The sequence below is a fragment of the Xenopus laevis genome, chromosome 9_10S (assembly GCF_017654675.1).
Source record: "Xenopus laevis strain J_2021 chromosome 9_10S, Xenopus_laevis_v10.1, whole genome shotgun sequence".
NCBI lineage: Eukaryota > Metazoa > Chordata > Amphibia > Anura > Pipidae > Xenopus > Xenopus laevis.
In genome coordinates this window covers 38,918,411-38,946,014 of record NC_054388.1, presented here as the reverse complement: position 1 = coordinate 38,946,014, position 27,604 = coordinate 38,918,411, and the positions used below count along the sequence as shown (strand labels likewise).

At 44.1% G+C, this 27,604-nt stretch overlaps 1 protein-coding gene across 2 annotated transcripts; it reads left to right on the top strand.

The window, feature by feature from the left end:
* Positions 1-109: 109 nt before the first annotated feature.
* Positions 110-23,972, top strand: grin2c.S (glutamate receptor, ionotropic, N-methyl D-aspartate 2C S homeolog). Of its 2 annotated transcripts, none has more exons than XM_041578689.1 (14): positions 110-822; positions 1,729-2,075; positions 6,105-6,513; positions 10,872-11,458; positions 11,712-11,826; positions 11,915-12,126; positions 12,254-12,416; positions 12,576-12,729; positions 13,977-14,102; positions 14,581-14,810; positions 17,691-17,851; positions 19,798-19,985; positions 20,188-20,420; positions 22,712-23,972. In XM_041578689.1, exons 3-14 carry the CDS (start codon positions 6,118-6,120, stop codon positions 23,714-23,716), a joined length of 3,570 nt encoding a protein of 1,189 aa, XP_041434623.1. In that variant the 5' UTR covers positions 110-822; positions 1,729-2,075; positions 6,105-6,117; the 3' UTR covers positions 23,717-23,972. The 2 variants fall into 2 exon arrangements, with proteins under 2 accessions (XP_041434623.1, XP_018093987.2); XM_018238498.2 differs by lacking the exon at positions 110-822 and adding an exon at positions 1,361-1,582.
* The last annotated feature ends 3,632 nt before the right edge of the window (positions 23,973-27,604 follow it).

The following is a 27,604-nucleotide window of genomic DNA, read 5'->3' as shown; positions in this document are numbered from 1 at the left end:
ACCTCTCTGCCTATGTGACAGCTTTGTAACGCCACAGACTATGTTTGCTTTTTAGGTAAAAGCCATAATAATAAGGGCAGATGCACTGGAGCAAATTCGTATGGTATACAGGCTAACAGGTGGGTAGACAGGAATGAGCAGGAGACAGGGTCATCTTGGAGGGGCAAAAAGCCACAGCTGAAAAGAAAGAGACAGTCAGGAGAGGGCTATATAGAGAAGTGCAGAGTTTGAGAGGCAATTGAGAGGGTAAGGACCACTTAGAGAAGAGGCAATACAGAAGATGAGGAGAGGAGAGGACTGCCTAGATAAGTGACAGAGCAGAGTTGGAGGAATGCCTAGGGAAGAGCAGTGGAGAGGGAGAGGGCAACCTGGAGTGGAGATAGCACAGAAGGCAAGGAGAGGACTGCCTTCAGAAGAGACAGAGCAGAGGATAAGGACTGCCTCCCGAAGAGACAGTGCAAAAGAAATAAATGTTTTATCTGAAGTACAGTATCAGAGTGTAAACTTGTCACAGAATGCAAAAAGAGACATCCCCTGTGTAAGTAGTGACAGCTCTGGGTGAGAGTGGCAGATGCTCTAAGTTGAAGAAGAAACGTATGTCAGATTGCACCCATGGGAGAATGAGCCCCAAAGTGGAACGACAGCAGTGCAAGGGGAAAGGGAGCGCTCCCAAGAGAGAGAGAGAGAGAGAGAGAGAGAGAGAAAAGAACATGGTGAGTGAGGAGAGACAGCCGTGACACAGAAAGAGAAGCCTGGCCCAAAACTCCAGGAGAGAGAGAGAAGTGGAATGCTAAGAGGCATTTAGCAACAGCTGTTGAACAGGTAAGAACCTAATCATTTGCACTACATGAGCCTCTTCAGCATCCCCTAGAGAGAGAGAGAGAAGTGGCCCCTGGAGGGAGAGAGACAAGAGACAGGAAGAGACATGAGACACATGAGATATCCCACAATGAGAGTGCAAACACACATGCACACAAATGAGAGTTAGACAAAGGGACTGGCCAAGGGCAGTGGGTGCCAGGCGAGAGATACAAAGAAGGTAGTCAGGGTCGGGCAGTGCATAGCTCTCTCTCTCTCTCTCTCTCTCTCTCTCACTCTCTCTCTCGCTCTCTCTCGCTCTCTTGGGGATATTGAGCTCTTCTCTGTCTCTCGCCCTGTGTCCTTGATTTTGTCCTTTCTCTTATTCCCTGAATAAAAGTGATTTTACCTGTCTATTGTAGCAATGCCAGTGTTCCTCTTCCATCTCTCTCCCTGCCTCTTGCACCCCATACTGTCTCTCCTTCTCCATATCCCTCAGTCTCCCTCCTCTCCCCAGCACCACATCCCACCCTCCTCCCTCTGCCTGTCTCCTCTCTCACTCTTTGCATTTCTCAGGTCTCTCCCTTTGCTCTTTCCTCTTGCCACTTAATCTTCCCTCTCTCAGTCCACTTCTCCTTTGCTTTGCCAACCTGTTTCTCATCCCCCCTCAGCCCGTTCAGGGGAGTCCTCCTCTTCTTGGCTCTGCCCCCCTTCCAGTTTTCTGTGTGAGGCACGTCTTACAATCTGCTGCCTGTGGTCCGGTGCAGCCTGTGGCTTGGGGCAGGTAGGAGAAGAAGGGCAATACCTGCCAACTAGATCTATTTCTGCCTGACACATCCTTAGGAATAAGCAGTGTCCTTCTCTATTCCACTTCATGGCAGCTTTGTGCCGTACTCTCACTTTCTTTCCAATTTCTCTTGCTGCTTCCAGGTCCCTTTCATCGTACGAGCATCAACAGGCACTCGTTCATCTCTGTTCATCCCTCTTTCACTAAGACAAGCAGGCAGCAGGTATCTCGTAAGCATGGAACACGTGAAGCTGCCAACCATCACATGCACCGTGCCACCTTCCTGCTGACTCCATGTCACTGTGCCACACTTCCAAGAAGCTCCTATTTTGCACCACATTCCTGTGAAGTTCATCAGGTGCTGCTCAGTCAAGCAGAGCTCTGCAGTGTGCTGCATTCCTGTAAAGGCAAGTGACTCCTACCAAGTACCCACCACATCAGCCACATTGTGCCTCAATCCCAATAACCAACACATTTAGCATCATTCCAGGTGAGACCACCATTTGCATTGAACCCAAAGGTCAGTCAACTTTCACTTTCTCATTTCATTCCCTTTTTTGTCCCTGCCAGGACCCCCGAATGTGGACCCTTGGTTATTACTGGAAATTGGGGAAGTTTAAAAGTAGAACTGACACTACCTGTATTACCCTTACCCCTAACTAGCAGCCAACCCTTACCCCTACTCTAACTAGCAGCTTTAGAGTCGGTTCTCTAAAGATGAGATTCAGAGCAGGTAACTGCTGTTTGGGCTCAGGTCGTAGGTGCCATATTTCTTTGTTCTGGGCTGGTCTATGTTGGACACATTTTTCCTTTGACTCTGAATGATAAAGGGCATATATATCTTACATTAGGATTTTCATGCTCAAGCTTTAGAAGAATCTAAGGTTTGGCAAGGATATAGATCAATAATGGATTTCTTAATTGTCCAGGTCAGATCTGGATTTGGCTATTTACTTTGCCCTAGACATGGTATATGTAAGACATGAGGATTCTGCAGATAGAGAAAGAGTCAAGGTCAGGTGCTACACGAATGTGTTCTTGGAGAGAGGGGTCTAGATTCAACATTGATTGGCTACGGTATTTTGGGAGAGAGAATCTGGGTCAGCTGCTGTTTCCATCCAGCTTTTTTTTATTTGTTGTACAGAGTGGCCCTAGTTCTGAATTCTTTCCTTGGCTTTTGATGAAAGCTTAGTTTCCTTTAGTAGGAATTAGGCTTTACTTTTGCTTTAAGAGACAAATGTGTCCCTTATCGCCACAAGATTGTCTTAAATTCTTAAATTTGCTTTTGTACTGTACAGCTCATCCCTGATTTATTCTTCTGCATTTAGGGGGCTCATTTACTTATTAAAGTGCAGTGTGCAAAAGTGCAATTTTTTACACCCATAATGCAATGTTTCCCCATAAATTCAGCATAATTGCAACCAGATGGGGAGCTGTGCCCACTGCTCTTGTGTCCAGTGCATCCAAACGAACATGAAGTTAGAGTGTGATTCCTTTGGCACAAGTCTACTGTGTTGATTGATGCAATTCACTGTGGGAACAACCGTGGAAAAACTGCCACCTTCAGGGTTCCCCAGTGCCAGTAGGGAGCGCTTGTGCGCAGAAGAGGCAGGAAGGACATCTGGTACTTGGTGTATTTATACAAAAGTGCACGGAGCATGTTTGGACACAAATACCTTTATTGAATGAGGTCCATAAGCGAATTTGCATCTATAGGAGCATTTACTCCCGTTTTGCCATAATTGTGTCCAGAACCGCTTGCGCCTGCTAAAGATCTGATTGGCTCAAATTACTAGAATTGGTCTCATTAGTGAGGATTTAAGACCCTGATATTCTGGCAGAGAGGTAGTGTATCTCAGACAGAGGTTCTGTTGCGATTCAGGTTCAAGCAGAGCAGCTTAGAGCAACAGTTGGATGTGGATGTTGCAGAGCAATACAGTGAGAGTAAATAGCTCAGATTAGACCTTGGCTGGCATCCAGCTCTTGGCAACAGTAAAGGTCACTGGCTGGTTTAGTTACAGCTCACAATGAAGTTTAGGTCCTGGTGCTGGTTCTTGCAGAACACCTGGCAGAATCTTTGTTTGGTTGCATCTCTCCTGCAGTAGCTCCAAGGCATAAGTTTGTGCTGCAGTGGTGCCCTTGCCCTAGCACTTGTTTTATGTCTGTGCTCTCGTCAGTCTATGGGTGAGGACTGGCTGTGCCTGATCTTTGGTTCGGTGCTGTGAGTGAGCCTGACGTATGCTGCTCAGTCAGGAGTCACAGGATCACCCGCCACATCCACCCATGAATAATTCATGCTCTAACTAAAAATATTTCACATTCAGGCATCTTGTGTGTACAATGCATAGCCCCCCCTCACCCTATCCTGATGAGTACTCCCACTTTCACTACTCCCCGCACCCTCCAACAAAGCCCATTTGCATCTGTCTTTCCACTCTGCCCCATTCAACACACACAATTAAAGGAAAATAGATAAATAGAAACAGGCTTCTTATATCATTAACAAGTATAGAATTTCCTATGTACTGCCTGTGTGGCCCCCTGCTGTGTCCATCAGTTAAAGGAAAACTATACCCCCAAAATGAATAATTAAAGGGGAAGCAAAGTCTAAAATAGAATAAGGCTATAAATGCTGTATTTTGTATACTAAACATAAACATGAACTTACTGCACCACAAGCCTAATCAAACAAATGATTTATGCTTTCAAAGTTGGCCACAGGGGGTCACTATCTTGTAACTTTGTTAAACATCTTTGCAAGACCAAGACTGTGCACATGCTCAGTGTGTTCTGGGCTGCTTAGGTATCGTCATAAATTATCAAAACAGCATAAATCAAATAATATCTGTCAGAAGGCGATACAGCAATGATTAATAATTAGAATATGCAGACTGTATTGGTCATATGTTGTCATGTAATCTAATGTGGATTTTATAGTTTTTATTGCTTAATACAAACTTTCTCCAACTCTGCAGAACCAGTGGCTACAGCAAAATAATTCTCCAAATAGAATCCCAGTTTATCTGTTTAAATCTGGCTCCATGATCTTTGACCGTGAAGCTGGAGTTGGACACAGTAAAGGGGATGTAAAGGCAAAAATAAAATCCAATACAAATCTCTACACAGTGGCCGACTGCTCTACAGGAAACAAACAAAGCTGCATGAGTTCTGCATGGCTGGGAAGTAAGACGGGGGCTCCCCCTGCTGTTCATAAGTATGATTGTTTCCCTGCAGAGCAGTTAGGGACTGTCTGACAATTCCTATCCACAGCAGTAAATGAGGGGAGAATTTCACTGCATACAGTCAGGTTTCCTATAAAAACGATACACATTTTTTAATTAAAGTATATTGGAGATTTCTTTTTCATTAAAGAAAGTAAAAATGGGATTTTATTTTTTTGCCGTTACATGCCCTATAAGCAACAGATCTTTGTCCAGTGATTGGCTCGTGTGACCTAACTGTATGGTTTGTTTGTGTGCACCATGAATCCTAGGATCCCAAGGGATGGCCCATATTTTTTTAAATGGCAATTTTCTATTTAGGATTACACAATGTCACATACTACTAAAAAAGTATATTATTATGAAAACGGTTTATTTACATGAATCAGGGATTTAAATATGAGCTGTTTTATGCAATATCTTTTTATAGAGACCTACATTGTTCGGGGGGGTATAGATTATCTTTAAAGCCACTTCCGACCAAGTCAGTAGCTTATTGTTACATACATTGTGCTTAAATAATAGCCATAGCCAATGATTCTACTTGGGACTCATATAATATGATTGCTGGGCCAGACTGGGATCAATTTCCAATATATAACCCCCCAGGCCACCCCATCCCACCAGCCACAGATTGACCACTGTGAGTACCCTCATTCATTTGTACAGTCTCCCTCACAACCACCCAGGACTGGACTGGCAATCTGTAGGTTCTGACAAATGCCAGAGGGGCTGCTGTAAGATGACTTAGACAGTCACTTTTTAGTAGGCTGATGGGGACTCTGTTTGGGCCTCTATGTAACGAAAATGCCAGGGCCTCTTTTGATTCTCAGTCCAGACCTGCAACCATCCACTCCAACTGGCAGCACTTGGGACTGGGCAACAGGAGAAATTGACAGCTCTTGCTTCCCAGTCTCCAGTGCAGATATGGCCAGGAGGCATGACACCCTAGGCCTTTGTGGCCTTCCTATAAAACAGAGCCTGGGCAACAGGGCCAGACAATCAGTTGAGCCCAGTTTGGCTTATCGCCTTTGTGGCTGAATCAGGTTTGGCAAATAGTTGAGTTTGGCCTTCCTGTATTGTCCCACAGCTTGCCTCCAACTTTTTAACCATGTCAAGTGCCTTGCCCTTAGGTTTTATATATACATATGTATAATATTATAGTTAATCATGTGGCCTCCTATCACCCCATGATATAAATCAGAGCAGACTGGGCACCCCTGAGGCAAAGCTGTATTCCATTTGATACTGTAACACACAGTTCCACTGAGTGAGCTTTTCTCTTGCTTCCCTTACAGTTCATACTGGGATATGATTTTGGTCGTGTGGGGGCTCCTGCTGACTGTGCTTGGCTGCAGTGCGGTGGTGATGGAGACTTTGCTGCCTCGAGGTGGAGGACCTGTATTGAATGTGGCCCTTGTTTTTGGAGGCTCCTTTCCATATAGTGAGCTTGTTGGACCTATTATGCCAGAAGGCTCCCTTTCCCTTCCCTTGGATATCCACACCGTCACTGTGCTTGTGAATGATAGTGGCCCTGCTCCGCTCCTGAGACAGTTATGCCAAGCACTGAGGGGGGCTCATGCTGTGATATTCCAGGATAATATCGGCACAGAGGCTGTGGCGCAAATCCTTGACTTTATCTCCTCACAAACCCTCGTACCTATCATCAGCATCAGTGGCGGCTCTGCTGTGGTCCTGAGTCCAAAGGTGAGTTTAGGAGAATGAAGGAGAGATGCCTCTCTGTGCAGACTTAAAGGAACAGTAACACCAAAAAATTAAAGTGTTTCAAAGGAATGACAATATACTGTATTGTTGCCGTGCAATGGTAAAACTGGCTTCACAAACAAACTAATTAATAATATAATTATTTTGGTGTTACTGTTCTTTTAATGGCCAGTATAATGCCTTGTGCCCATGTACAATGAGTAAGGCTTGTGCTGAACGTACTTTTTATCTATTGTTTATCACCAAAAATGTTTTTGTTATTTCTTGAACTAAGTTGAAGCAACTAAATGTTTGGTCCTTGCAATGTAAATAATTCGATTACCAGTACACGGGTAACCAGTCCATTATGTAGAAGGGATATCTGAGCTTTGGTAAACTATCTGGTATCTCCCTTTCAAGGAGGTATATACTTTATCTTCTAAGGCCTATGTAAAGAGCTTACTTATATTCAGCCCTTATGCCGTCAGCATCTTATTTCCTTCAGCTGCACCCGGAACAATTGCGTCTGCCTGTTTGCCGCGGATTTTGGTGAACTAATACAAATTCCTTCAAAATCACTATACATTAGACTTACACAATGTGTTTTAGGTCAGGCCAAAACTACTGCTATCAGGTTGGACTGGGCCGGTGGGACACCAGGAAAAAACCCGGTGGGTCCCCGGCTCTTGTAGGCCCCGGCCAGGTGCACAATACGGAGGCTTCTTAATGCCGCAACCACATTGTGTGCATGCGCACTCATGTGGTGCAGCGCACTCAAGCACGTTCATGCACACACATGCGACGCAGCATGCACATGCGAACACATTGCACATGCAAGCGCCACAACAGGGGCGGAGGGGGGCCCTGGGGCAGCAGCCCTGGTGGGCCCCGGGCCCCCCAGTCTGACCCTGGCTGTATGTTAACGTTTCCAGCATCCAACTTCTCTTCCCAGTTTTGCCTACTTTCATCTCCCTTCCCAAATTTGATCCTTAAGATTCTAATCTGAGTTGGGGCTGTTGAAAATTCCTGGAGCAGAAAGGTGGACTCCTTGTTTAATGACCAAAAAACTTGAGATTTATCCAGGTTGACCAGAGACGCGGAGGCCTCTGAGTAACATGTCTTGGACAGCACCCTTGCATCTTTGGGACAAAAGACAGCTACCATAGCATAGGCTACCGACCTGAAGGCCTGGCACCAGGGAACAGAGAGACCCTTCATTCCACTCTTCTACAAACATAAGCTTAATGGACACCCCAACCTCAACGTTTTCAGCTCACCAACCATAGGGCATAATTTCAGCCAGCAAAGCCCTCCTGCCTAACAAAGACTGTGGCCCATAAACATTTATAAGACAAAATTGTCTGCCATTTATAGTCAAGTCCAACAACAAACAGTCCCCACCTGAATCACAAGGAGACAATGTAGAAATCTTTCATAGGTCCTGGTTCTGCTTCCCAACAGTAGCTTTGACTGCCTTTTCTTCTGATGTCTTTCTTTCTTGGTCATCCACATCCTGCTGATCAAATGCAATGTTCTGCCAGTTAATCCTGCCATGACATTTCTGCAGTCTGGGGGTAATGGATTTATAAAATCTGCCTCACTCTCAGATGATACAGGGCTGTTAAACTGACACTACTTTTTAAAATATGAATGTACATTAAAAGTTACCTATAGGTCATGCTGATGTTTTTTGCTGAGAGGTTTGTTTTTGTAAGTAATTGTTATTTGAAGTTCCTAAACCTGAGTGTTTTGCCAACCTGACTGTCCCATCTCAGCCTGTCAGTTATCGTTTCTAATGCTAACGGACTCCTGCTGCACAAGTATGGCAGCCCCCTAATAGGCGATCACAGGGAGTCAGATAGGTAATGTAAAAGCATTAGGCAAATGCTTTATGGCAAAATTATAAGAAGCATGCATAGTCAATATTATGATAGATGTAAAAAAGGCATCATTTCTGTATCTTTTTAAAAGTAGTGATTGGTGCATCTGACCTGTCTTGCTTCGTCGAAAATTTACAAAACGTGAAAATTCTTCAAAATGCATTTAAGTCTATGTACGTCAAATTTGATGTACGACAAATTGTGCGACAAATTTTTGATGCACTACAAATTTTTGCACCCAATAAAGTCTATGGCGTCATTAAGAAGATGCTTGTTTATCAACACTGCTCTGGATTCTCCGCTGTTCACAGTCCACAGTCAGACACTCCTGGGGGGTATTTTGGCAAAAGTTGAAACCATACCTCCCAACTGTCCTGTTTTCTGCAGGACAGTCTCGATTTTGACAGCTCAGCCTGCAGTCCTGGGTTTCTTTAAATGTCCAGAGTTTCTCTTTGATCTCCTGCACTTGCATTTCCACACCTGTTCCTGTTGATTTCTTTCTCCATCATCTACACTACTGTGACTTTACTACCCTCAAGGGTTTAAATGCCGTGGAATTCCCTACCACTTCAGTTGAACTGAAGAAGCCACTCGGATGAGTGGTGAAACATTTTCAGCAAAAACTCTAAATGTCCAGTTGCCTTTGACTTAATTCTCCTAGAAACTATATAATCCTGTGGTTCCCAAACTGTGGGGCTTGCAACCCTGTAGGGCAGTGATCCCCAACAAGTAGCTTGTGAGCAACATGTAGCTCACCAACCCCTTGGATGTTGCTCCCAGTGGCCTCAAAGCAGGAGCTTATTTTTGAATTCCAGGCTTGGAGGCAAGTTTTGGTTTCATAAAAGCCAGGTGCACTGCCAAACAGGGCCTCAATGTAGATTTACAATCCACATAGGGGCTACCAAATGGGCAATCACAGGAATTATTTGGAACCCCCAAGAACATTTTTTTAATGCTAGTGTTGCTCCTCAACTCCTTTTACTTTTGAATGTTGCTCATGGGTTCAAAAGGTTGGGGATCCCTGCTGTAGGGTGCTTGGAGAAGTTATAGGAGGGCTTATCACTAATGCAATGCTTTTCCTATATCTATAACCTTGTTATGCCAAAACATTGAGGGTTTGAACTGAAAACATATTAATTTGTTCCTATGTGCCCTTGGAGTGTCAGGCATAGCTGCCAATTGCAGTGCCATTGTAACATCTATACACTGGCAGCTTCACAATAATTCACACTTCCATTCATGTAAATTAAGCAATTAACACCTGCCCAGTCATTGTCATTGCACCATGATGATTGGTTTATGGTGATTTCATTCACAACTCTAGTCATATAATTCAGATCATTTACACCTACCTCATGGGATCGGGGTGATTGGATTATGGTAATTCTATTTACATGCTGGGAATTCCCTACCATTTACTTAACTGTTTATTAATGTTTCTCTTTATCTGTCACTTTATAATATGAGCTAAGAGTTTGAACCCCCACAGTCTGTAGTAGATGAGCTCTAATGTGTGTACTATGCTACTATAGATATAAGTATCTGTGTTCTGTGCATTAAATCCTTTCATTCTGTACTGCATATATCTGCTATCTCACAGTCACAGTCCCTACCCAGTTATTATTATCCCACTTCTACTATAGGCATCATCTCTCCCTACTATACCTGCTATCTCACAGCCACACTCTCTTCCCAGAGACTATTATCCCACTGTTACTATAGGCACCATCTCTCCCTACTATACCTGCTATCCCACAGTTACACTTCCTTCCCAGAGACTATTAGCCTACTGTTACTATAGGCACCATCTCTCCCTACTATACCTGCTATCCAACAGCCACAGTCCCTTCCCAAAGACTAGCATCACACTGCTACTATAGGCACCATCTATCCCTACTATACCTGCTATCCCACAGACACAGTCCCTTCCCAGGGACTATTATCCCCACTGCTACTATAGGCACAATCTCTCCCTACTATACCTGCTATCCCACAGTCACACTCCCTTTCCAGAGACTATTATCCCACTGTTACTATAGGCACCATCTCTCTCTACTATACCTGCTATCCCACAGCCACAGTCCCTTCCCAGAGACTATTATCCCACTGTTACTATAGGCACCATCTCTCCCTACTATACCTGCTATCCCACAGCCACAGTCCCTTCCCAGAGACTATTATCCCACTGCTACTATAAGCACCATCTCTCCCTACTATACCTGCTATCCCACAGTCACAGTCCCTTCCCAGAGACTATTATCCCACTGCTACTATAGGCAACATCATCTACTACTATACCCACTTTTTTACAAGGGAAAAAGGAACCATCAGGGTCCAGAAAGCTATTTGCCAGAACTCCTTTATGTGCATGTTTAAACCCCTTTAGCAGTAGTTCTGTGCATAACATATACAGTATTTGTTGTGTAAAACCAACTAATGGACCATTATTATAGTGGGTTCTCTGTTTGTCCCTTTTTCCAGGAAACCAGTTCCTCCTTCCTGCAGATGGCAGCTTCTTTAGAGCAGCAGTTGACTGTTATTCTAAAGGTGCTAGAGGAATATGATCTTGGACCTTTTTCTGTGATCACCAGTCACTATCCTGGGCATCGGCTCTTCCTCAGGGCTGTGCGGGCTCTTTGTGAAGCTCTACAGCCTGGCTGGGGACCACAGGATGAACTCATAGTGGAGCCAGGTGCAGGTCCCAAAGAGACTCAGAAAATCCTCCGGCAAGTATCTGCTCCAGTTCTTTTGCTATTTTGCTCAAGAGAGGAGGCAGAAGAGATGTTTATTGCAGCGGGTGAAGCCGGACTCCTAGGACCTAGTCACATATGGATTGTCCCAAGCTTTACCATTGGGTCTCCAGACCATCCTGCCCCATTTTTCCCTGTAGGATTGGTAAGTGTAGTGACTGAGGGCTGGAGGAGAAGCCTGCGAAGGAAGCTACAGGACGGGATAGCAGTGATTGCTGCAGGAGCCAAGAACTACCTGCAAAGACATGGAGAACTGCCACAGCCAAGGGGAAGTTGCCTAATGCCACCACAACTGCACGGAAACAACACCCTGTACAGGTTAGAGGGCATGGGGGTCACCTTATTGGGAGAATGTGCAATCTTTTCATCTCTACACATGGGCACTGCATTTTGTGTCTTCCTGGGGGCATCCATTTTTATTTGTTGCTGTTGCAATGCTTATGTTTCTCTACCAGTAGCTTCTGTACTTGTGCAGCACTCCCATTGGTTGGAACCATTTTCATTCCTTAACAAATCATCAATGTTCCATTATGACCATATTCTCATTTTTGTCCCCCCCTCCTGTTCACAGGCATATGATGAACACAGTATGGAGGGACAGAGAGCTGTCTTTCAATTCTCAGGGATATTTACTGGATCCTTCCATGCTGGTGATAACACTGAGTCCTCATCATGTATGGGAAGAGGTAAGGTTTTTTGAATCCAATATCATTGGCCCAGGTCTCCTTGTCAGCCATGTGTTAGTTGCTAGAAAGCCTTGTCCTTTATCCCTAGGTGGGACGATGGGAGAGCGGAATCATTCAGATGAAGTATCCAGTATGGCCTCGTTATGGAGCTGGTAACCAGCTTGTGACAGACTCTCGTCACCTGACAGTGGCCACACTTGAGGAGAGGCCATTTGTCATTGTTGAGAGTACAGACCCAGCTACGGGAGACTGTATCCGGAACACAGTGCCATGCCGCAAGCAGAGCAACCTGACGCTGAGGTATGAAGTGATATAGAGCACAAAATGGCCATGTGACATCTACCATCTTGTTCCATTCACAAGCCTTAATCCTAACACCCTCCCTGTGGTACAAATCTATATCTTCCATGATTTTTGCCTTCCCTAGCAGTTCCGGGGAGCCATACACAAAGTTATGCTGCAAAGGTTTCTGCATTGACATCCTGAAGAAGCTGGCCCGCACAGTAAAGTTCTCGTATGACCTTTACCTGGTGACTAATGGGAAGCATGGGAAGCTTGTGCGAGGCATGTGGAATGGAATGATTGGAGAGGTGAGGGCAGAGAGAAACCTGTATTCATCATTTGGTGGGCTGCTAGATCTGGAAAGCTGGAGAAAAGTTTTATTGAGCAGTATTGCTTAAAGAATCCATGTTGTTGAATGGTATTATGGAAGAGTTATATCCCTTTTAATCGTCTGCCACCCCCTTCAGGTCTATTATCGCCGTGCTCATCTCGCTATTGGGTCTCTCACTATAAATGAGGAGCGGTCCGAGATCATAGATTTCTCAGTTCCCTTTGTGGAAACCGGAATTAGTGTCCTTGTGTCACGCAGCAATGGTACAGTGTCTCCTTCTGCCTTCTTGGGTGAGTTCTGAAACCTGTGCCACTATGCTTGAATTGGTCTGGTATAATCACTTTGTAACATTGTTATATGATCATTTATTTAGGTCATTATACTCTGTTATATATATGATGTTCAGGGCCAACTCGAAACCCCCAGGAGCTGCAAGATTATCTTTGGGTCAGGAAAGTTGGGGTCGACATTCACACTTTTTTTTCCGGTTGTGGGTGGGTTTGTGCCAAACTTTCTTTCCAGTGAACCCATCCTCAACTTAACAATGCCCCACTTCTGCAAGAGGTTACAAAAGGAGCGCATGTCTCTCTGATATGCCCATCTTGAGGTGAGCGATATCAGGCTGATTTAATTGTGGGCCCTAAGGTCCAATGATCATATCACAATGAGGAGAATACGGGCGGTGAGATCGAGGACCACATCAACAGGATTTTTGAACCTGCCCGGTCGACAAGCCTCTGATCCATAATATGCACGTCCAGTTTTTTTGCCTTGCTCCTATTCCACGTCTGGAAAAAGGCATAAGCTGCAGCCACCTCATCCACCACTAATTCATTTTGGGGTGCCCTTGAGGTCAGGTACTCATTTGAGGCCCAGCCAGGGTTGAATTTGGGGGGCCTGGGTCCCACCGGACTGCTTTTGCAGGGTCCCCCTGCCGAACCAGGCCCCCCGCCGCACCGCACTTGCTCACACTTTGTATTTGCCGTGACCTGCCCGATAAAGGGAGGTTGTGGCAGAGAGATTCGGCAGGAAGATTCGACTGGGAGTAGATCTGGGCCAGCGGGGCCCACAAGAGCCGGGGGCCCTCTGGGATTTTTCCCGGTGCCCCGCCAGCCCAGTCCGACCCTGGTCCCAGCCTGACAATGAACATCAAAATGCAGAGCTACTACATTAATATATTGGGTTACTTATGTTAATTGCAAAATACCTTACATTTATAAATGATGACCTCACAATGTTGCAGTCTTTAAAATGGCAAAATATACCAGACAAAATGGATTACTTACACCTGGAGTGTTATGTATGATGTCATAGCCTTATTATATCTCTAAAAATTATTTCTCAACTGATGTATTTAATCGTAGATTTACTATAATTGCAAATAAAGTGTGTGACCTCCTAACATATATTATATGAGAGAAAGTGATGTTTGTGTCATACAAGGATAAATAAATGCAATAGTTAACCAGTGTTTTTGAATCCTGCAATGAAGGGTGAATGCTGAGCTTCTTATTGTCTCCATTGTGTTTCCCCAAAGAGCCGTACAGTCCTGCTGTCTGGATGATGATGTTCCTCATGTGTCTCTCTGTTGTTGCCGTCACTGTCTTTAGCTTTGAGTATTTAAGCCCTATGGGATATGACCAAGACTTAAGCAATGGCAAAAGTAAGTGCCTATTAGGAATTAGAAAGGGGTCAGAAACGGAAGGTGATGGATGGGGTGGTGGTGGGGTATGAGGACGTAGAAATGTCTGTGGCTAAGGGGTTGGTGGTTGAAGGAGATGCACTAGTGTGATCATAGTTGTAGAAAACAATATGTAGAAAACAATGAGAACAGGAACTGATGTGAGTGTGAGCATAAGGTAAGGTCAGACAGAGAACTAGTTTGAGTGAAGATGGAAATAAAGTGCACGTGTAGGAGGAGGTAGAAGACCAGGAGAGGCAACTGGTGTAAATAAAGGGTTCCATAATGGACAAGGGGTACATGGGGAGCCAGTGTCAAGAAATATAAGAATGATCTGATATGAGGGAAGGTGGATATAAAAGTCAAAAATAGAGGTTGTCACCATGAGACACATGGAGAAGGAACTTGTGAGATATGGTCAAGGAGACATGGAATAATATCTGTTTTTGTGTCCCCTCAGGGTTAGGAGGGCCTAGTTTTACCATCGGGAAGTCCTTGTGGCTGCTCTGGGCACTAGTGTTTAATAATTCAGTTCCCATCCAGAACCCACGTGGCACTACCAGTAAGATCATGGTGCTGGTCTGGGCTTTCTTCGCTGTCATTTTCTTGGCCAGTTACACAGCCAATCTGGCAGCTTTCATGATTCAGGAGCAGTATATTGATACAGTGTCTGGTCTAAGTGACAGGAAGGTGAGTGTGGTACTCTTTGCTCTGCTGTTACTGTATTACAAGCATGCTGCACTGTGCCCACTAACTAACTTACAAGCATACTGCATAGCCCAGGAGTGTCCATACTTTACTAATGCGAAGTCTAATTTTAGTGATGTTGCCCCATTATGATCTACCTCCATAATAGCATTGTCAGTATTCTGTTCCATGGAAAATATTATTTAAATATTATATTGATTATGAGAAAATCGGTATTGCTATATTTAAGAAATAACTATCTCTTAATATATATATCTTAGTGAAAAGAATGAAACAGGAGGGTGATTTAGACAAGCTGTTTGTTCACAGTGTCTAAAGATCTACTGGTAGATCCCGATCTACCTTTTGGACCCCCCTGTTATAGCCTATAAAACATGCTCTGCTTCTTTAGCAACTTTGACAAACAGGTTTGGCTTCAAATGCAAAATAAATGCAATATGTGGTAGTGAAGCAAAAACTGTAGCAGTGACAGGTCACCTGTGAGCACCTATTGCACGAATGCCGAGTACCCAGTCCTCTTTAATTCAAGTATGGTGAGTGTTAAACTCAACGCATTTTGAGCTCATTCTTCTTGCAGCCTTAGCAGAGATATGATTTGGCTAATGAGGGACTTATCTGTGCAGTTCCTCTGAAATCTTCTGTTATTTATAAATATAGCAAGGCATTAGCTAGATGAGTTTATTTATACATTTAGCCCTACTTTTAGTAACTGAATAATACAATATTTCTGGTCACAATTCATACCATCACTATATCAAATGAATATAGAACCTACTAATCTGTTTAGTTTATTTTCGTACTATATTCCCATAGGGGCACTGGAATACGTAGCAATTCCAGGCATTTTGTTTCATGGGCAGCGATAATGATATGTTCTAATGAAAATCGATAGGCATGCCCAATGGCAGCATCATGATCTGGAGAGAGAGAGAGGCAGGAGCAACACTGCTTCCTTCCATCACCCTGGGCTACTTGTGGTGCCATTTAAAATGTAACCACTTCCTGCTGTGGGTGACAGCTCTACACTCTTTGGCCCTAAAGGAGAATGAAAGGCTTTATGCACTTGTTAGGCACCCCCAAGTGATTGTATTGACTTATCTGGCCTGGGGAGTGAGCACCGTGGAGCGATCCTCTTCCGGTTCTTCTTTCTTTAAATTTTCCGGGGCAGACGCATGCGCAGTTGAACGAAATAGCCGATTTTTGTGTTTAAAGTTTGGCTTTTCGTGCACAGCCGCGCAAAGAAAGAGGAAGACAGAAGAGGATCGATGCTCACTGGTATAAACCAGGGCCGGTGCACTTTTCTGCTGATAGGAGCACCGGCCCGGGGTTTCAGATAAGTCAATACAATCATTTGGGGTGCCTAACATTTGGCACCCCCAAGTGCACAAAGCCTTTCCTTCTCCTTTAAAGCGGTGTTGAAGTGTTGGGTTGGGGGCAGCCATATCTGTTTTTGGTTGATCAGTTTTGTTTTAAGCTGACCGCAGACAGACACAATAAAAGCTGCCAACTTAGCCCCTCAGAGTCAGCAGCTTATTTGCCCATGTATGGGGCATGCCCAAAGCATACTGGGGAAAAATCAGACGATAAGGCAGGTTTGAAAATCCCATCAGACGAGGACTACACTAGCACACTGATGTGGTCCTTATCCAAAGGATCTCTGTAGGCCCAATGTATGATCTGATGGTCCGAGGTCCCCCAGGGCCGTGATTGGATCAGGCCAATACGGCAGAGACCCGTTTGTTGGTTTATAGTTATAGATTTTTGAAGGTGAATGATGGAGGTTATGTGCAACTGAGCAAAATTGGCTCACTGATTCTTCTCAGCCCCCAGGCCTCTGGTTTTATCCGCAGTTGAGAAATGAAGTCTAAGATTGGGTCACCGAATGTTTTCTTGGACTTTTTTTTTTTCTTTTATAGATTAGTTTTTCTGTGCATTTTCTCCCTAGTTGAGCAATAGCTGGGAAGCACTGGTTTGTTGCCTCCTCTATAAGTTTCTTATCTATAACCTAAAGAGAGATGGGGGGATGCAGAGGGAGAATGAAGAGATTTTGGGGGGGGGGTTTATAGAGAAGAAGAGATACGCAAAGTCAAAAATAGGGGAGGAGGGAATTGGAGAAGATAAATAAAACCGCATGCCGGAGATGATGGAAATAAGATATCAGAGCCAAGAAAGGAGAAACTGAATCTAGAAGAAAGGTGAGACAATAAGAAGGAGAGAAGAAGGACAGGTTGTAAACTCCCACAAAGGAGGGGGAGGGAGCCCCAGACGTTGCTCATTATGTTTGTGATTAAGCTCTCATTAACACATGTTGTTAATTGTCAGGCCTGCACAGATTGCTCTGATGCCGGCAGTAACTGCTGGATCGTGAGCGCTGATAAAGTTATTTGCATGCAGGGGGAAGCTGGAGACATGGTATGGTGGCAGTAAAGAGATGCAGGGAATGAGGGAATAACCAATACTGCACAGATTGGGGGTATAAGGCTAGTTGTATTGTATTGCAGCAAGCAAAGGTCAGATATAGGGCAGGGCATTCGCTAATGAGCGAGGGTTAAACAGATGGAGCAATAAGGGGCAGAGTGCCAATGTAGGCTCTATCAATCACAGTATCCTTTTTACTTAGGACTGGAGGCTCTTTTGTCAGACATGGCCCTCCAAGAGATATTTATGACCCAAGTCAGCTCAAGGGCTTCATAAACTCCATCATTTTAATATACTGTACCTGGGCCTTTAGACATGGGCACCTGCACCAGTGAAATTTGGCACCAATAAGAGTTCATCTGCCTCTTGTCCCTAGAGAAAGGGAGGTTTTCTAATACAAATTGTGCTAGATATTGATGAAGTCCATGTTGTCTGTTCAAATAGTTTCAGAAGCCCCAGGAACACTATCCCCCATTCCGATTCGGGACTGTGCCCAATGGCAGCACAGAGAGAAACATCCGCACCAACTACCCGGACATGCACAGCTACATGGTGCGCTACAACCAACGCTCTGTGGAAGATGCCCTTGCCAGTCTAAAAGCAGGGTTTGTATTATTTCTGTTCAGCAGCATTCAAAGAGTTACAATGTATAGTAAGATATTATACGGAGAGATTCTCTGAAAGCTACGTCCTTCTCGTCTGATTTCCATAAAAAAGACTACATAGACCCTGCTCTGTAATTGGGGGCAGGGCAAACTCCTTCTGATCAGTGACCCCAGCAGAACCTGCCACTCATGCATTCATTCACCTGAGCAGAGATGAACTCTCCTTTATAAATGCTGAAGACATTGAGTGGTTTCTGATTGGTTTACTGGAATAGGACCCTGCTCACCGATTGGTTATTAGCAACGAGGCTTTTACAATTCCATTTATTTAACCAAGTCTCGGTTGACTGACTAAAATCAATAGAGGTCTGCTTTCCAACAGGCTGGCAAAGCTCTGCTATATATTGTGGCCTGAAATTGTGCTCAGAAGGTCCCTTACATTAAGCCGAAGCTTAATCTGACAACACTCGCAATATAAAGAGCTTTATAACGAGCGTCTGGGTGCTGCTGTTAACACCCTTGCACATATTTCTCTCCTTTATAAGGAATTCTCACTATAACAAGATTCTGCCATTTCTATTGGGTTTTCTTTTATAATGCTGAGTGTATCTATATAGCTACCCAAGGGCAGCCTACTAAAGCAGATACCCTAGGTACAGTTGTGTTCAGAATAATAGCAGTGTGTTTAAAAAAGTCAATAAAGCTCAAAATCCTTATAATAGCTTTTATTTCCATACACACTGCACATTCTATTGCGAATCAAAACATCAAGAAAAATGTATCAAATGTGTGTTGTACCTTTACAGAATGTGAAGAAAAGGGAATATTATGCTGTTCCAAAAAATAGCAGTGTCTGCATTTTTCTTTACTAATATTCACTGTATAAACTGAAAAATATTTCAAGATTTTGCTTTCCTTTGAATCACTGAACTAATATTTAGTTGTATAATCAGTGTTTCTCAGAACTGCTGCACATCTGTGTTGTATGGAGTCCACCAACTTCTGGCACTTGTTACATTCCACAATTCTTCTGCATTTCTTGCTTTTGCCTCAGAAACCGCATTTTTGATGTCTCCCCACAAGTTCTCTTTTGGGTTAAGGTCTGGGGATTGGGCTGGCCACGCCATAATGTCAATCTCGTTGATCTGGAACCAAGATGTTGCTCATTTGGTGATCGTTGTCTTGTTGAAACACCCATTTCAAGGCCATTTCCTCTTTGGCATAAGGGAACATGACCTCTTCAAGTATTTTGATGTATTGAAACTGATCCATGATCCCTTGTGATAAATAGGCCCAACACCATAGTATGAGACACATCCCCATATCATGATGCTTGTGCCACCATGTTTCACTGTCTTCACACTGTACTGTCACTTGAATTCAGTGTTTGGGGTCGTCTGACAAACTGTCTGACTAAAAAAGAACAATGCTTGCTTTCATCAGTCCACAAAATGTTGCACCATTTCTCTTTAGGCCAGTCAGTGTGTTTTTTGGCAACCTAAGCATGTCTTTTTTTCCTTTGCGGGGGCTTCTTGCTGATGGCTTCACACAGGCGTCTTCTTGTTTTCCCCTTTCCAAACTACGCTCTTCTTCTGAACAATGTCTGGAACAAGCCATTTTACTCAGATTTTCAGAGAGAAATACACTATAAACAACATTTGTTGCCTTCCTTCCTTAAATAAGGGCTGTAATTGACACCTGTTTTATTACAGAATGATTGGCCTCACTAATTGAACTCCACACTGCTATTATTTGGAACAAACTATTAATATTTGGAACACTGCTATTATTATTTTGAACACTGCTAATATTTGGAACAAGCCTCAATTAATGATTCAATTACACAGAATCAGCAGCATGTCATGAATGTTGGGTCTGTTGAATTTCTATTACTCTACACAATTTCTATTACCTCTGCCTATAATGAATTATGTTACCTCCAACAGGAAATTGGATGCCTTTATCTATGACGCAGCCGTACTGAATTACATGGCTGGGAAGGATGAGGGGTGCAAGCTTGTGACCATCGGAAGCGGGAAGGTTTTTGCCACCACGGGTTATGGCATTGCATTACAGAAGAATTCACGCTGGAAACGACCCATTGATCTGGCCTTACTACAGTTCCTTGGGGACGGTGAGCTCCAATTATTTAGTTCAAACAAAAAGTCTAAACTGTCAACTAAGAAACTCTGTACAGTTATTGGATGATAATAGACTAACAACCTCCTTATTGATTGGTCACTTGAAAATCCTCATGTCAGTGTGGCCCTGGTCTTTTAGCTAAAACTTTTAGCCCAGCTGTGTGCTCTTTAGTGATTGGCTCCTTGGTTCTGCAGGAGACACTCAGAGACTGGAAACAGTATGGCTATCAGGCATCTGTCAGAATGAGAAGAATGAAGCAGTCAGTAGCAAGTTGGACATTGACAATATGGCCGGGGTCTTCTACATGCTGCTGGTGGCCATGGGGCTGAGTTTGCTGGTCTTCTCCTGGGAGCACCTAGTATACTGGAGGATGAGACACTGTATGCCCAGTTCTTGTGGAGAGAAGGGTCTTTTGGGAATCAGCCGGGTAAGAGAACAGGAAATGAAATATGTTTTTTTACCCAGAACTATTGCTGGGGAGAGATAGAGTCCCATAGGGTATAATTGCACCGATCCGGCACAACTTTTCTCTACCTTTAATGCTTCCTTTCCCCTTCTCCACCCCCTCCGTGCACATCTGTCTCTGCTCAAGATATTGCTGAGCACTTGAAAAACAAAAGTGACACTATCAGAAGTGACATTACACTACTCACCCCCCCCTAGACTTGCACCATCCTCCCTCCACACTCCCCAGTCGCTCCTGTGCTCCTTTGCCCCTGTGACTGATGAGGAAGTCTCAAAACTTTTGTCCTCTTCTCACCTTACTACCTGCCCGCTTGATCCCATTCCTTCAAAACCTCTCCTTAATACCAATCCTTGTCTAATCAAAGCCTTAACTCATCTATTTAATCTCTTGCGCTCAACTGGAATCTTTCCTTCTCAACTAAAACATGCTCTTGTCACCCCCATTCTGAAAAAAACTCTCTTGAACCTTCCAATCTTGATAACCTCCGAACTATCTCTCTGCTACTTTTGATCTATTAACTACTTGAGCGCCTAGTCTACAACCGACTAACGTCATTCTTTTCTGACAATAGCCTGCTGGTCCCCTGCAATCTGTTTTAAGCAACAACACTCCACTGAAACTGGCCTAACCTGACTAACTAATGACCTTTTAACAGCTAAATCCAAAAATCACTTCTCACTATTAATACTGCTTGATCTCTCCACTGCATTTGACACTTTGGGTCGTCATCTCCTCCTCCAGTCCCTCCATTCGCTTGGCCTTAGTGACATGGCCCTGTCCCGGTTATCTTCTTACCTCACTAATCGTTCCTTCAGTGTCTCGTACAATGGAGTAGCATCTTCTCCCCTACCTCTGTTGGGGTTCCTCAAGGCTCTTTACTTCCTCCCTCGGCAAACTAATCCACAAGTATGGCTTCCAATACCAGCTCTATGCTGACAATACTTAGATCTCTCCTCTCCTAATCTCAACCCAGAACTCCTAACTCAGATCTACTTCTACCTGTCCGCTATCTTTATTTGGATGTCCCAACGCTACCTTAAATTCAACCTCTCAAAAACGGAAATGTTTTTCTTTCCTCCAACTAACACCCGAAACATCCCGGAAGTATCTATCGTAGTTAACAATTCCTCTATCACCCCATCTCCCCAGGCCCGGTGCCTTTGGATTATTTTACATTCTGCCCTGTCCTTCACTCCTTATATCCAGTAATTTATTAAATCATGTCACTTCCACCTAATTTATCACCCAAGATGCTGCCAAAATTCTTATTCACTCGCTAATCATTAGTGTACTAGAGTTGTTGTATAGCACCGGGGGGTTCTGGAGGAATGTCATTTCGTTTCTACTATGTACTTTATTTACTGTATATGGCTGAAATGACAATAAAATCCACTTGACTTGATCATATCACGTCTAGACTACTGTAACTCTCTATTAATTGGCATTCCCCTCCAGAGACTGTCACCTCTCCAGTCCATAATGAACACTGCTGCGAGGCTCATACACCTCAGCAACCACTCCTCCTCTGCCATGCCACTCTGCCAATCTCTGCACTGGCTTCCGCTATCTTTCAGAATAAAATTCAAATGAATAACCCTGACATTCAAAGCACTTCATAACTCCACCCCTCCTTACATCTCTGAACTCATCTCTATATACTCACCTGACTCTTCTCCCATTTCCTTCTCATGTGCTCACATTCAAGACTTTGCAAGGGCTGCACCCCTCCTCTGGAATTCTCTCCCACAGTCTGTCCAACTTTCTCCCAACCTAGAGAAGCCTACCCTCACTCTGCTTAACTACCAAATGCAATAACACATACAGTACTACATCTCTCTGAATCCCACTTAATTCTGATCTTGCCCACTCCCATACCTTGTGCCTTATTCCCTTCCCTTTAGATTGTAAGCCCTTTTGCACAGGGCCTTCTTCACCTTTTGTACCTGTATTGGTTGTGATGTATATAACTTCATATGTTCTACGTATGTAATTCACGTGATTTAGCTGTGTAAACACATTTACTTTACAGTGCTGCAAACTATGTTGGCACTCTATAAATACATGTTAATAATAATAATAATAATCCTAGTGTATGGGCACTAGTTCTATCACTAGATAAGACCATTCACACAAGTCCTCTGCACAGGGACAACATTTATTCTGTCATGTGAATCTTCCTCTGTTAAGTACAGTAGAATAAGTAAATGTAGCCATGAATGTGACCTTAATTTTTCTATTTCTTTCATTCTCAGGGTATTTACAGCTGTTTTCGAGGTGTCGAGAGCCCGTTGCAGGATTCTCAATTCCCAGATCCCGACGTGACAGGGACTCCAGTTCCAGTGAATGTTCTGAGGGTCTTACAGACAGCCAGGGACCTTGTCTCTTCTTCAGGGGTTGGAGGATCACTGGAGAATGCATCCCAGGCATTACGTACTTGGAAACAGCGAAGTGAGAGCCTGCAAGCCGCATTCTCTCTTCAGGGGCCGCAAGCTATTGCATCCCCTCATCACATGGCCACAACTGCAATGGTAGGGAATGTAGGTCCCACAATGGCTGTACCTATACTTACCCAATCCCCGCGGTCATTTCATCCTTCATATCCCGTTTTGGCTGATGGAGACCTGCAGCCTCCTGAAATAAATTCCCTGCCTCTGCAGGATTTTCACCCAGTATCTTCCATTTCTCAAAATGGAGGTGTGAGCACTGCTGTGCACAGTAGTAACCCATGTATCATTTCCCCACTCCCCCAGAGAAGACAGGAATCACCACAGATGTTGCCGAACCCTTCCTGCGCAGGGGGACTGCAGTACCCTGGGACTTGGTACCAATCTCCCACTCCTAGACAAGTAGTCAGAAGTTCATTACTACCCCATGAGACCCTGTTAGCTGAAGACTGCGGGATGCACCCAAGGTGTGTAAGACCTCTGCACTATTCTCTTCCACGTGCTTCCCACCTTTGCACTTTTTGCCACAGTGGGGGATGCCACAGACTTGATCCTGCTCTGTATTCCTCCCCACACCCAGATGCCCCCTTGAGAGGAGCAGTTTCCACACTGGCAGTACCCTCTGCAATGACCTATAGAGACTCTGGTTCCCTCCTTAATGTAGCCTCTCTTGGAAGGACTGCATGCTGCTCAAAGATAGCTAGCTCTAGGTACCCCACCGGCTCCCTCTCAGGAACATTTAGAAGTGAAATCAGTGGGAATATCAACCTGGCTGACTCTTGCAGGAGGATCAGCTGGGAGTCTGAGGTGTGATCAGGCCAGAGCAAGACCTTTACTGACAATACATACCTTTATTGGCAATAAGATCTGACCTAGAACTGTGTGACTGACCTGCGGCTCCTTAGAAAACCTCAGGTATGGGGGATCTATTCAGGCAGACTGACATTAAATGTAATGTATGGTGCATTTATTATTGGGGGGGGGCTTCAGTTTTGATGTGCAAGCAACTATGTTATGGGTGGAAACCAGAGTACTTGTCATTGCAAGATAAACAGTGAAGTCATAATGATGTGTGGTCTCTCCCACTTTGCTTTAGTCTTTTTCTTTCTGGGGTCTATGACTGCCCCTGCGTAGGGCTTAACAACAACTTTTTATGCATAATCACAGCACTTTATTGGTCTTTCTTCTAGTTTGTATATACGTTACATTAGCTGCACATTAACGGCTGCACAACATTATGAACATAACCCCCTTGGCATTATGGTTCACATACCTGTGGTTACCTCCCAGGTTTAGACAGCTCTCGCTGCAGTGCAACCAACGGTCTGCCAATGGCACATACACTTATGCTTCAAGCTAAAACACATCCTGAAGTCTGCTGCCCACACCTGCCTATCGCTGCAGTAAGCTAAATACCTTTAATTTAGGTACAATTTCTTCCTATGGCATAACTTACACACATCAACTAACTGTAAGATGTATTTCTAATAGTAAGACAGTCAAGTTACCAGGAAACACATGGTCATTGTCAGGTCCAGACTGAGAATTAAAATAGGCCCTGGCATTTCAGGTTCACAGAGGCCCAAACAGCCCACTAAATACTGACTATTCTATGGGACCTTATAGCAGCCCCTCTGGCATTTGCCAGAACCCACAGATTGCCAGTCCGGGCCTGGTCCATATAATTGAATTGTGGTAGCTTGCATGTCAGGGTCCACCGGTTCTCTGCAGAACAACAACTATGCCTAGCGGCTATCTCTGGACGGACGGACGGACACACACACACAGGATCTGCCATGTTTTAGACATAATGATATTTTTTCCTCTGAAATTCATATGGTTACCTCTATAGCCATGGACGTAGGATGTACCCTATAACCTTTGTAAACATGGTTGAAGGATACTGCATGTTATTCTTGTGTCTTGAACAAGGTCTGTTACTTCCAAAAACAAAGAGCATTGATGTAGGATATTACCTGCCACTCCCTGCAGGGCTTATCTTCTGCAACTACTGCCATGGAATACTAATGCTATTACTGCTTCTAGGATATACCATGTTCATGACCAGGGGTGTGGGATACTGTCTGCTGTCCCTGCCTCTTGGACAGGTTAATTACCTCTATAACAAGGAGGATAGAATGCCATATGCTATCAGTGCCTCTAGGCCGTATCCTGTTGTGTCTATAGCCAAGGATATTGCCGTTATTCCAGGCTAAGGGGCACAGCTGTTTCTGGGATTAGTATTGTGGACATCCTATGCCAGGGTGCCCAGATACAAGGAGAAAGACTTTCCAGGGGGGAAGCAATGCTAAAATTCTATTTGCATATCTAATTTATATGCTAATTTAGCAGAGAGTATGATGTGGTATCTTGGGTGGCTGAGATTATGATTAATAATTTTTGGTTGCAAAAGTTCTGATGTGTTTCGCAGCACTCTATAAGCTAGGTGTGATAGATGGAGGTGTACCAGTCAGGGGAGGGTGGGCTCCGGTATCCTAGCATGGATTTAGCATGGACTTAGCTTGTGTATTATGGATGTGTCAGTGTTTATGATAAATGGCTGTGCAGGGAATTTCAGACAGCAGTTCTCCTCTACTTGCTTGACCATAAATTACTTAGTGATTTGCAGGGGCGGCATTGTGTAACAACTGAATGGAGAGTGCAGTTTTGTGGTTGGTAAATGGTAAACAATCTGATTTAAGGGGCACTTAAGAATGGAGTGGTAACTGGTAAGCAATAATCATTAAAGGTTGGGTAAGGCTGAAGTAGTTGAGCAAGCAGCAGTAAATAATGTGTGGGCCAAAACACCAGTGGGCTAGTAGGTCCAGTACTGTTCTGTACATTGTGGGTAGGGTTGCCACCTGGCCGGTATTTTACCGGCCTGGCCAGTTAAAATGATGACTGATCCCAATGTTATTAATAGGGAAAAAAGATAAATATATAGGAAGGCCGGTATTTTTTTTCCAGAAAAGGTGGCAACCCTAATTGTGGAGCATGGCAGAAATAGCACCCAGGTAGGGGGGCACACAGTGTGGTTCAGATCAAGGAGGTATGAAATGAGGGCAAGTAGTTAAGCACTGCACGCATACAAGTGAGACACATGAGTAGAGGGGTGAACAGGTCCTACAAACATACAAGCAGATGCTAAGTGCATGTAATGGGAAGGTCTGCAGAAACACATGAGGAAAGCCAATACATGGTGTACTACTCCCTGTGGCTTGTCACCAGAGCTAAAGAAAGGAATGTAGGCACGATGTAAATCAAAAGTGCTCTCAGATTACTAATGCAAGGTCTACTTTTACTCTTGTTGTCCTATTATGTTCTACATCCATGATAGCATTGTTAGCATTCTGTTTCATGCAAAATATTACATATATACTGTTTCAGAGAGTACCTGCACCCTTTTGTAGTCCAGTGGTGGGTGCTTGGTGAAGAGTTTAACATGCAAAGTTCAGATTGGACCAGATATATTTATATATATATAGATATATTTATATATATATATATATATATATATATATATATATATATATATATATATATTATTCTTTGCAGACAGTGTCTTGAGATCTACTGATCACCATTTAAAAGTCTACTGGTAGATCCTAATCTAACCTTTTGGACACTCCTGGTGTAGATGAACATAAAGCTGGCCATAGATGTTGAGATTTTTAAAAGATCAGATCTTGATCGCGAGACCACGATCTTCTCAGAACGATCGTATGATCGTACGAATTTACCATCAACTAAAAAGACCAATTTGCCAGGAAAACAAAGGGGAGCTGCCTGCTTGGCCCTGCAAACATAGATAGATTGCACTGGGACTGACAAAGATTTTTTGACCTGGCCGATCAATTTCCCGACAGATGTACGATCGTTCAAATACCACTAACCGCACGATAATTTCGAAGGATTGGTCGGACTTCCCTAAAATTGGTCGTTTGGCAAGAAGAATTGTCGCGTCTATGGGGAGCTTAAGGCTTGGGTACATAGTGTCGTGTAGAGTTGACTGAGCATGCAGAGCAACAGCTGCAGGAGGTAGGGTGAGAAGGAATGAAGGCAGCAGTTGGAAATGTAGGTTAAGTAGGAGAATGTGGGCTGTAAGTGAGGGAATGGTGAGTCTGTAGTTTTGTAGTGTGACTGGTTGGATACAGGCTCATAGTTTAAAAATGAGTGGGAGAAAGGAAAGACAGAGGGAGAAAGAGGGCAAATGGTAGGCTGAGCGTGTGGAAATACAGAGTAGAGAATAAAGGGTGAAAATGTGGTAATGTAGCAGAATGCAGAGTGACTGAGAGAATGCAGGGCAAGAGATAAGGAATACAGGGAGAGAACTAAGAATGCAGAATGAGAGCCAAGGAATACAGGGAGAGAACTAAGAATGCAGAATGAGAGCCAAGGAATACAGGGAGAGAACCAAGAATGCAGGGCAAAAGCTAAGGAATGGAGGGAGAGCTAAAGAATGGAGAGCGAGTACTAGGGAATGCGGGGGCGAGAGATAAGAAATACAGGGAGAGAACTAAGAATGCAGAACGAGAGCTAAGGAATCCAGGAAGAGAACCAAGAATGCAGGGCGAGAGATGAGGAATACAGGGAGAGAACCAAGAATGCAGGGCGATATATAAGGAGTGTAGAGAGATAACCAAGAATGCAGGGCGAGAGATAAGGAGTGCAGGGAGAGAGCCAAGAATGCAGGGCAAGAGC